The sequence below is a fragment of the Hemiscyllium ocellatum genome, chromosome 30, assembly GCF_020745735.1.
Source record: "Hemiscyllium ocellatum isolate sHemOce1 chromosome 30, sHemOce1.pat.X.cur, whole genome shotgun sequence".
NCBI lineage: Eukaryota > Metazoa > Chordata > Chondrichthyes > Orectolobiformes > Hemiscylliidae > Hemiscyllium > Hemiscyllium ocellatum.
Genome location: NC_083430.1, coordinates 48692588 through 48704240, shown reverse-complemented (window position 1 = coordinate 48704240; position 11653 = coordinate 48692588). Strand labels below are relative to the sequence as shown.

The 11653-nt window shown below is 39.2% G+C and overlaps 1 protein-coding gene and 1 long non-coding RNA gene across 2 annotated transcripts; one reads left to right on the top strand and one right to left on the bottom strand.

Annotated features, from left to right (window-relative positions):
- Positions 1 to 294: 294 nt before the first annotated feature.
- LOC132830090 (uncharacterized) lies at positions 295 to 2542 on the bottom strand. The gene is made up of 3 exons (XR_009646321.1): positions 2366 to 2542; positions 1140 to 1845; positions 295 to 815 (listed from the first exon to the last, which is right to left on the bottom strand). It is a non-coding gene; the product is annotated as an uncharacterized LOC132830090 (long non-coding RNA).
- Positions 2543 to 2815: 273 nt separating this feature from the next.
- On the top strand, positions 2816 to 4855 carry cited4b (Cbp/p300-interacting transactivator, with Glu/Asp-rich carboxy-terminal domain, 4b). Its single transcript, XM_060847270.1, has 2 exons — positions 2816 to 2954; positions 3247 to 4855. The coding sequence occupies exon 2, from the start codon at positions 3286 to 3288 to the stop codon at positions 3937 to 3939; it is 654 nt and encodes a 217-aa protein (XP_060703253.1). The 5' UTR covers positions 2816 to 2954; positions 3247 to 3285; the 3' UTR covers positions 3940 to 4855.
- The last annotated feature ends 6798 nt before the right edge of the window (positions 4856 to 11653 follow it).

The following is an 11653-nucleotide window of genomic DNA, read 5'->3' as shown; positions in this document are numbered from 1 at the left end:
AACTGCTCCATTCTGGACAACATCCTGCTGAATCTCCTCTGCACCCTCTCCAGTACAATCACATCCATCCTATAGTGAGGTGACTGGAACTGCACACATTATGGTCTAACCAAAGCTCCAACATAGCTGAAAATGTGTTGCTGGTTAAAGCACAGCAGGTTAGGCAGCATCCAAGGAATAGGAAATTCGACGTTTCAGGCACAAGCCCTTCAGCTTGTGCCTGAAACGTCGAATTTCCTATTCCTTGGATGCTGCCTAACCTGCTGTGCTTTAACCAGCAACACATTTTCAGCTGTGATCTCCAGAATCTGCAGACCTCATTTTTTACTCAAAGCTCCAACATAACCTCCTTGTTTTTATACTCGATGTCACAACTGATATAGTGTCCCATAAGTTTTCTTAACTACATTATTAATCAGTCCTGCTGCCTTCAGGGGCATGTGGACAAGTTCCCTTGGTTCTTCTGATCTTCCAAGGTGAGCTGCCATTCATTCAATGTTCCCTTCTCTTGTTACTTCTTCTAAAATGCATCACCTCAAACTTCTCTGGGTTAAATTGCATCTGCCGCTGGTCTGTTCAAATGACCAATCCATCTATGTTATCCTGCAAGCTAAGACCTTCATGTTCTCCATCAACCTGCCAACCAAACACCCCAACTTACTGACTAACCCCCCACATTTTCTTCTGTATTTTTACATAAATCATAAACAAAGAGGTACCCAGCACTCAAACAGCCATGACCTTACTGAGTGATGGAGCAGGCCGGATGGACTGATAGCTGGCTCTGCTCTTCCATTTTGTGGTCGCCTTTCATCCTGAGATAGAGACAAAAATATATATATAAATGCAAATCTTTATTTCAATTTCATTGAAATGATGCATCCAGAGAGGTTAGTCAAAGAACAATAATGTGATCATGTTGGGATAGCTTCAGACCACTCTCTTTTTGAAAATATCAAAGAAGCAGCTGTTGGTACAGGAGATTAAAGCCGGAGAATAAAAAGAGGAATATGTTGAGCAAGCAGATGCAGCTATTCATTTTTTGTTGTTGCTCAGGGGCTTTGTGTAATCAGCCAAACTAAAAATCCAAACCCCAAGCAAATGCACCAAAGTGCAATCAAACAAGTGTTGCTACCAACCTCTCAGACACCAAGATGCAACTTGCAAGATCAAGAAACTTTGCATTCTGCAATACACAGCCTGACTGAAAACCAGAATGGTTGATCCTTTGATGGTACTTTGTTTTTTTTCACTCTGTTTACATTACCAACATCGCACAAAATGTAGAACGATGCTTTGTCCGTGCCTTGTGGGTGGTGGCTGACTTGAAACTTGCGTACAAAATTCAAGCAACAATTTACAGCTACGGATGAAATAAAAACATCCTTCCAGCCCGTCCCCCGCTACCTTTGCATAGTTTGCCTCGTGCTGTCTGGCGAAACGTGCTGTAAGCCATCCTTATATCCTGAGGTCAGACTGTCTTCACTGTACTAACTTGAAAAGGCCATTTCCCGGGAATGTCACGTTACGACTGCAACTTAATGCAAAGCTTGACGCCTTCTCCATGACAATAATCAATGACGCTTAATCGTTTCTGTCCCCCCAGAAAGGACTGGGACTAGAAGTCTATGATATCGCTCCACCGTATGGGAAGGTCATGGACAAAGTTGACTGCGTGGGTCTCCTATTTCCAAAGAATTATAAGATTGCAACTTGCACGAAATGTAAGGTGCATATATCAGTGCAATGTATGCAATGTACAGTGGTGTATTTCTCCAGGTATTTGCAATCCGGTACCCACACTGCTGTTTCGACACTGCACTGCTAACATTTTCGCAATGTCAGCTGTAAAACAAAAAGTGAGAGGCCATCACTTGCTGGCAAATATCATAAAATTGATGTATTATCCAGTAAAGCATCGAACACAAACGATTGCACGAGTTCATATTCATTATGAATGACAATTCCACTGAAGATCGCTTTATTTCTCTAGACTGATTTGAGCAATGGCGAGATAAAGACCTGATCATTATTAAGCAATTTCAAGGAATGACATTGACCTATTTAGTTTAGATAACAGGGAGCAACCAAACAAGATAAATTGCCAAGTTAAATGCAATGTAAATTTAGTTCTCAGCAGATTGAGCTTTGTAAAATAAACTACCTCAAACCCAGCTTTGTAACTCTGTATATTCCTGGAGATGAGGGAATGTCAATCTGGTCTGGGCACGAGCATTTTAATTTCTTGTTGTTCACTTTCGAGGTCAACTTTCAAAGGTAGAACTGCAATTTGTACTTTAACCTTCAGTTTATTTATTCTCCTGAACTGCTAATCTTTATTCAATCTTCCTCTTGCTGTACTTACCTTGGAGGCTTAGCACCGAACAGGCGTGTAGTCATAAACATAACTTCTTACTACAGATTCGTTTAAATAATTTTAATGGTGCTTGTTTCCCCCATTTCATGTTTTATTTTAGAAAGGATAGCCCTTGCAGGCATATTCCGTGGCAAACTGCAATGTAAATAAGACGAGGTTCTGACGTCTCCCTCTTTAATTAAAAACAAACAGTCGGTAGAGAGTCAGTTTGATGCATTCAGGAAACTCAAAGTGGGGGGGGGGGGGGGGGGAAGAGACCAATCATTGGTCAGAGAAAAAGTAAACAGCAGCTTATCGAGGGCTCTGGGTGATACCAAAGTTAAAATAATACGTTTACGCGTCGTCGTCAAACCAATCAGCCTGGAGTACAAGACGTTAGCAAACTCCACCCCGCGTTAGCCTGAACACTATATAATCTCTATCTGCTCCAGTAACAAGAGCCACACTTCAGGAGGTCGGTACAAGTGAATTTTAAGCAATTAATGTAATGTACGGAATTTCATAGGCGATTGTGGTTTCATCATTGGGGTTTTTTTCCTCGTTTTTGCATTCTTGGAAGAGAAAGAGGCTTGTTAAGGTAGGTCATGTTTCTCTCTCTCTGCTCGCTTGCTATTTCTCCCAGTTGTACTCTTGTGTGTGTAAATTCTTAAATGCCCCGTCATGAAATTTGAAGGTTAACCGAGCAACGAACCATTGGGGGATCCGTTTCAGAGTTTGGCTTTCGTTGATTCCGCTGGAGAAATTGCAGTTGTAAAAGTTTTTTTTCAGTTGAGGGGTGAATGCAATTCTAATATAATTTAGAAACGCTGTGTATGTGTGTGTACATGATCAGCCCGGGTTACAGTGTCTCTGGTGTTTTTGTTTTACAGTGACTCTCTTCCCCCTCCTCTTGCGTCTTCTCTCTCGGTATGGCGGAACACATGATGGTGTCAATGAATCCCGGGCGGTTTCCTGATGCTACCAACGGACTCCAGACTTACCGCATGGGGATAAACGGGCTGCAGAACCCGCAACACCCGCAACCTGGATTAAGGCGAGACCACCCCAGCGCCCCGCTCCTGCACTACGGAGGGGCTAGCATAGACTCGAACGGGAGTATGAGAGGTCGCCCTGGGGTGGGAAACCTAGCCGGACAGATGACCCACCACCCAATGTCCACCAGCGTGATGTACAGCAGCCAGCAGCAGCAGCAGCAACAACAGTTTCTGGGGACTCTAAGCCCTCAACAGCTCATGGCTACAATGCACTTACAAAAACTGAACAACCAATACCACGGTCACCCGCTGATTGGGATGAACAACGGGATGGTGAACAGCAGCCAGCAGTACCGGGGTCCCATGAACCCGACCCCTCTGCCTGGGATCCCACACGTCGCTGCCCCTTCCCTCTCCTTGAACGTTATGGACACCGACCTCATTGACGAGGACGTTTTAACATCGCTGGTGTTGGAGCTCGGCTTGGATCGCATTCAGGAGCTCCCGGAACTCTGGCTGGGACAGAACGAGTTCGATTTCATTTCAGACTTTGTCAATAAACAGCAGCCCAGCACCGTGAGCTGTTGAGAACGGCCTGCCCCCCTTCCGTCTTTAGCCGGGGAAGGAGGGAAATGGGTGGGAGGAAGGTAACCAGTCAGTTCCTTTTTATAACACCCCCCCCCCCCCCCCCCCCAAACCTGGCACCTGGAAAGAAAAAGGGGTCATTTTTGGGAAAGTGGACGCTGTCTATCTTCGTACACCCAGGCATCATTGTCCCTCTTTTAAACAGGCAGCTGGCCCTTTGGGAGTGTATTTTGGGGGTGGGGAGGGGGGGAAAGGAATGCGTAAACCACCTGAAACCAGGACTGATCCAGAAGCAATCCATATCGCAACAAAAGCAAAACAACATTCCCAAGTAATTCTCTTCTGACGCGAGAGGCTTCGGTGCAATTTCAACCTGATCACTTTTAGCTATGTCCATTGGCACAATGACTTGCTGTCTGTAATTTTGATTATAATTTGATTGAAAATGCTTTTTTGATTAGAACATAGCCAGCAGTTGTGGGGAGGGAGATGGGGATGAAATTCCAGCTGCAAAAAAAATCATTGTTTCTCAAAGAACAGCATTGCTGCCTGTTAAAGGAATTACTTGAGACTTCAGAACTTTCACCGTTCCGATCTAAATTTTTTCTTTTGGAAAACTCTGCAGAGTATTAGCTGTATCGTGTATAAATATTACAAACAAGGTAGACTTTGAGAATGGAGCTGTTTTATGACGGATGCAATCGTGTATAACTTTAACTATTTTATGAACAAGATCAGTGTAAAGTCGAGTTGTACTTTATGTTTGACCGCTGGATTATTTTTGCTTTTTTTGGAGTGTTTAATTTCGACTACTGCCAGTTGCTACCGCCACCCACTGTTCAGGATAGAGAATTGCAACTCCTCATTGTTGATCGATGAAGCGAGACACAAACGAATAAAGACTTTTTTTCCTTTTGAAGTTACTGCGAACTCTTTTTTTTGCTTCAATCATTGTGCGTGATATTGGTAGTTCCAAGGGTTTCGGATTTGAGGGCAAAGCAGAAACTAAAAAATACGTCTGGTATTCTGGAGCCAATTTTATGAAGTATTTTTGTAGGTAAAACTAGAGTTCGAATTTTCAATTCCTTTAAAGTCCAGTTCCAGGAGAAATGGGGTAGTGGGAAGGGTTGCAATAACACCCAAGCATATCCAATTTTAGAACTTCAATTGGCATATGGGGTTTGGAGTTGCAATATCTGACTTAATGAAGACTTTTTTTCTCAATTAGTTCAAAGTCAGAACAAATAGGAAAGGTTCACTCTCCTTAATCTAAGTGTGTCAAGAATAGCACCAAAAAACTGAAATTTTGCTTTAACTGTGACCTTTGGTTATGTTGTTATTGACCTTTTCAATCCATCTTTTCACCTTTCAAAATTTGAGGTGAAAAATTAGTTTCACCCAGAGGGTGGTGGGAGACTGAAATGTACTGCCTGAGGGTATTTGAGGTGGGAAATCTCTAACTTTTCACAAAGTACTTGGATGGGCTATAGGTCTAATTTGGGAAATTAATAATAGGGTATTTTTTGATACAGACTCTCATTATATGAATCTGTAACTAATTACTGATGCTCTTATTCTGAAACTAGGTTCTATTTAAGTAATAGTTGTATAATCCTTTAGTGAAGATATCAGCTCTGCCAAGCAAATACTACCACCCATCCTAATTTCAGCCTTATTAAATCCAACTACCCTTTTCCAAAATAAATCAACTTAATCAAAGCTGTAAGTTCTTGTGTAAGATTGTGTATTTCTTTGCTGGTGAATTGTGCAGCTAGCTTAATGATTAAGCTATGAACATTGCACTTTTGTATTTCAAATGCTGGTCACTAGGGCCACAGGTGGTTCTTTTTTGAGAAAATTACAGAAATCAACATATTAGGAAATATGAGCAGAGGGTAAAAGTTCAAAAGTTGTAAGCTTAAAGTACATTGACTAACAGTAGTCCAAGTTATTCAGCTTCCAATCTATTGTAGTCATCTTACATGTAAGAAAAATATATGCAGGTTTTACAATTTAAGTTCAAAATCTCTCCTGAAATTACCACTAGTCAAAAAGCCTAATTTTCTCCCTAGTATATCTCCTCTCTTTAATCTGTACTGTTAGCTTACTGACAGAACAATTCTATTAATATAATAAGAATGTGACCTCATTAAATGAAAGTGACAGTTGAAATGCATAATCTTATTGTAATATAATCCCAAAAGAGTTTGTTGTAGTCACTTTTGCCATTGGTGCCCTAGTGCAGAAAGGAACTGTTACAAATCATTCTAATTAGCTTTAATATTTATTGCTGTTTGTTTTTTTTTGCTGTATCTTTGCAGTCTAACCAGCAATCTGACCCATTCTCCATAATACTTTCAACTGTGCCATGTACTCTCCCAATTTTCTCACCTTTTCATAAAACTGACATTAATTCAGTGTTTTAAGTGCTTAACGGCTCACTATTAGTGACATCTCAATGTTTAAACCTAGAAATTAAATATTCCAAGTTTTAAATGACATTTTATGTGCAGCAGGATTTGCTACTTAGTTCATTGACTTGTTTTTCAGAGACAGTAGTTAACCACAGTATTTGTACAACTACCCAGCTGATATAATTAAAGCAGCTTTTGATAATGATGCTGTCAAGATCAGGGTAAACTTGCGATTCATGAAGGCTGCCCATCAGGTGGACGTAGTGGCAGGGGGGATTTGTTCTGAGAACTGACCTTAATAAATAGGAAAATCTACTTGTTTTAGACCTATGCTTTTGAGAGTCACTGACACTAATGCCCTGCTTAAGCCCCAGGTGAAAAGCAGGTCAATGTACTTATTGCAAGGATTGAAGTTAGAGTTTACCTACTCTATTTTTACACTAGTTGATGTCTTTATCCATTGAATCTTCAGGATGTCTTGATAATTCTGTGTGGTTATTGTGCACAAATCAATTCCCAAATGATGTTTGTAGCTTTCCAAAAAATCAATGGATTTTGATACTCGTGATTAAGATGTATTTTGTAGAGATTAACTAATGGCTAACTATACTTGTTAAATACATTGCATAACCTAATACAATTTGCCTATGAATTAATTGCAGATGTTGCAGCTGTTTGTCCTCAACTGGAGGCTCTTGACATTTTTCTATGTAAATGAGGTAAACTGCTCGGTTTATTTTTTTGCTGATGTAGGTTAACCCTGTGAAGTCTGTGTGGAATGCTTGATCAAGCATTCCTCCTGCACTTCTCAAACAAACACATGAAACCACCAGTTTCCTGTTTTGTTATATACCTACAGGAAATGTGTACAACATTAATGAAAGTAGGTGGAGCAGAGCAAACTGTCTACAGTTTTAAATATTAATTTTGATATTTGATTTAAATGGACTTTAGTCAGGCATGTATTTGCACACATTAAAATCAGCTGTGTAACAATTATATAGTCTTGTTAAACTACATGGTTCGAAAGCTGCAAGGTCAGACTTTAATAGTAGTCAAACTATTAAGTGGAAAAAGTATTTTGTAGCCGATTTCCCATGGCATTGTTGAAAGGGTATGATGTTATATAACGGAAGGTATACCTATAATAAAGAGGGAAGAATCACAGTAGGTAAGGGTGATGCTATACCCAAGTATATGATACTACTGTATTAAATTTTTTATATTACAACTCAATGCCAAGTTGAATTCTGCATGGTTACTCAAGACTGCTTGTCACCTTCAGGTGAAGTGAGGTTAAGAGTGGGAGATGAGCACATTTGTATGAATCAAACTCCATTACAAAGCTATGCTGCATTTAAATTACTAGCTCTGATTATTTTACACAATGGAAACTGGCTGTCGAAACTATGCAACAACTGCACAGTCTCAGCAGTGGTAAATTACAGCACATCCACAGGATGGTGGTTGCAATGGGGACTGGTGGTGATGAGTTCACAAAGGCAATTTGCATTCCACATCCACCAATAGTTAAAATTGAAGTGTAAAACATGCAATAATTGTTGAAGTAACAAGAAGTACAGATCCAAGTTTACTGAATGTTCCAACTAAATCACAAACCATTTAAATAAGATGACTATTATGGCAGAAAAAAATACAGATTTAACTCTCTTGCAAAGATTTTTTAAAAGTCAGAACACACAAAGTAAATAAATTGCACAATTTGTGTTTATTTCCTGTATCAGATGTTCAAATAAACATTGAGTCATTTGTTATATTAGTTCAGTATAATTTACAAAGTACATCCCTGATTTCCTTTCATGCATAAAAATATTCCACTGTGTTCCAACTTCTGTATTTTAGATATTTGCATGAAAACGTTAACTCTCACACTAGGATGTATTGCAAGGCAAGTAACACACCTAGGGATTTGGATGGATTGAAATGGTTTCTGCAGCTGTGTTACTTTTAGTAGCCTGCTGTTTTACAGTTAGGCTGTTAGGCTATGCCCTTTGATACTTTCCTGTGGTAATGAATTGGATGTAATGTATAAACAGGATACAGGTGAATACAATTTATTTTTGTAAGATGTATCATTTTGAGAACAACATATTGAAAGCTGTTATTAACTTCTCTATAGTTCTCAAAAAAGTTACTCAACTGTGTAGTATTAGACTACATCACTCGTTGTAGAAATTACTAGTATTTAATGCATTGCCAGTTCAAATATGTGAAACTCCAGTGACAACTCACCACTGATCTATCATATATAGCCACACATGAAATGGAAAGCATAAACTTTTTCTGAGCATTTTCTTCTCACATTTTCTACTTAAAGAGGGAAGGTATCTTGCAAGAGAATACATCTTGTCAACTTGCCTAAACAGAAAAAGCAAGAGGTTGTCTAATGAGCAGACACCATTCTACTGGGAGGTGTGATACTAGCGCCTTCATCACGAGGTACATACACAAAGTCCTGCCTTTCACAAATTTGCTTAATCACGCAGAACCTTCTATATGCTATTTTATTCAATGCACATCCAATGATCATTTATCCATGATTTTTTAGAAAAATGAAGAAATCTTGGGAAAAAATTGTCAGAACAAAAGCACTGAAATGAATGTTTAAAAAAGATATGGAAGGGGTACATGATGTCCAAGTTCCATATTTCCTGGGTCACAAAGTATGTAGTATGTATAAGCCATATGTCATTTTGTTTTTAGCGTGTTATTTGGGTGTTACTGAGTTTTCATTGTTGTGATGAATATTGTTTTTTGAAGCAGAGTCTTGTAATAAAGGTAGCTTATATTTTTTATATATATATATATTAAGCTATTAAAATATATATAACTTAATATTTAACATATATTTTCCAGTAGGACATCTTCATGCATACTCCAAGCATTTTATTTTCTGTACACTGTAAAAATCAAAGTTTTGGATGGTTGAAACCTATTCAGTTGACCGCCATTATAAAATATGTTCACCATTTGCAAATTTACCTTTTTGTGAGGTTTTCCAAGTACTTTATCCCTGTGAATGGCAGGACCTTACAATAAAAGATGAGTAGTAGTCCTAGTGTTACAGTGGATGTGTGAGGATGGCACAAGATAGACTAGTGTGGCACACTATGGCAGGTGTAGATAATGAGTTGCAGAAGTTGGCTACGTAATTCAATAAATTGAAAGTTGTCAAAATGACATACTTATGTTGACTGGGTAAAGCAAATATTTTGTCAGTCTGCTTAGATCATGATTTAAATTATCAAACTTCTTTCAGTAGTCTAATTGAGATACTGCTCAGTGTAATGCTGGAGTTCAGAACACAAGAAACTCATGTATGATCTCTAATATTGGTAAAAACTCCAGAAGACCAAAGCACTGCTGTGTTATTAAGGAAAGTGAAGACGTGTGGTGGGTTTAACCTGAAAATCACTACACCTCAGGCAGGTGTTGAGAGGGCAGGATCTTCCTGGTAACCTCAGTCGATGTCTGGCTTATTTGCTGAATTTTGGGTAGCAATTGAAGAGAGACATTTACTTCAATTAATATGGGCAAAGGAGGGGGAACAAGATCCAGTTCCTGATAACTAACTCTCCTGTCATTTCTATCGGAAATTGTATGTATATTGATAGAAAATGAATAACTCTCCGACAGTGACACAGTAATTAGCAATGATGCCTCACAGCGCCAGGGATTTGGGTTTGATTCTATCCTTGGGTGACTGTGTGGAATTTATATGTTCTCCCTCTGTGTGGGTTTCCTCCGGGTGCCCCACAGCCCAAAGATGTTCAGGTTAGGTCGAATGAACACGCTCAATTGCCTTTAATGACCAGGAATGTGCAGGTTAGGTAGATTATTGATGGAAAATGCAGGGTTTTGGGGATAGTGCGGGAGGGGGAATGCTCTTTGGAGGGTTGGTGTGGACTTGATGGGCCAAATGGCCAGCTTCCACACTGTAGGGATTCTGTGATTATATCTAATGTTGCCATCATGGTCAAATTATGAAGAGTGGCAGTTTGGTGAAGAAACAGATGAAGGAATTTTTCTCTAAAGATCTCGATAAATTCCATGAACCTACTGTCATAGTGAAACTCATATTAGGGCACGCCAGTATTGAGTCAGAATTACTAACATATCTATATAAAGATGCAAAATCACTTCAGTTTGATTTCAAGTTTATCTTTTCTGTGCAAACATTCAAGTATGACAAAATCAATGGCAGCTTCCAGAGGCCTAGAGCTTGCCATAGTAACAAAGATGTTCCCTTCTAATTGAAATTATTCTCTTTATTTGGCAGTCACACATTAGATTTTGTTAGCACTTTCCAAGTGTACTTTGTAAGCTTCACAATCATAAATCTTATGCACACAGACTCTGTTGTGGAGGAAGCAATCTCATTCTTTGTAGAATATGATTTGAATTTTGTGTATTTTGCATTTTTCTTTCAAAGTTAAATGTATGTTTGTTATAGCATTTATACTAATAATATATGCTAACATGTAAGTACAGTGCCTAGCAGAACCTCAGAATTTCCCTAAAGAATATGTCTCTTTTTAAGAGCAATTACTGTTGTTCCATAAATAAAACTTCCTAGTTTCTCAAAGCCTCTCCATTAATTACAAGGCACAAGTCGGAGTTGTGATACGATATTCTCACTTGACAGGAGTGATACAGCACCAACAGCATTCAAGAATCTTGACACCATCCAGGTCAAAGATGTCTGCTTAACCAACACTCCCTTCACAATTCACTCAATGTTCACTCCCGCCACAGAATACTGCACCAAATTTCCAAAATTCCTTTGCCAGTACCTTTCAGATCTGCACCCTCTACCACCCAGAAGGATAAAAAGAGCAGATGAAGGGAAAACTATCGTCAGCAACTTCCCTGTTAGTTACATATTATCCCGAATTAGAATTATTTTGCCATTCCCTTGTCATAGCTGGATCAAAATCCTGGAAACCTTTCCTCAACAGCACTATCAGATCTCCGTCAGATGGACTACAGCAATTCAAGGAAGTGACTCCTTGCCATTTTCCCAAGAATCATCTCTGGTCTGCCAGGAATGCACACATCCCATGAACGAATTTTTAAAAGTACAAACTATATATTCTCAAGTCCATACCACCCTCCCTATCTCTGTAACATTGTACAATCCTCCCCATCCTTGTAACATTGTACAATGTTACATTCCTGTACAACCTACATACTCAGCAACGCCCCAGAAACAGCAATTAAATAAATGAGTAGTAAATCTGTTTTGATGCTGTTGCAGAGATTAGTGTTGATCAGAACACCAA

Excerpts from the sequence above, each read along its gene's own strand:
- cited4b (XM_060847270.1), top strand. The coding sequence starts at position 3,286 with ATGGCGGAACACATGATGGTGTCAATGAATCCCGGGCGGTTTCCTGAT.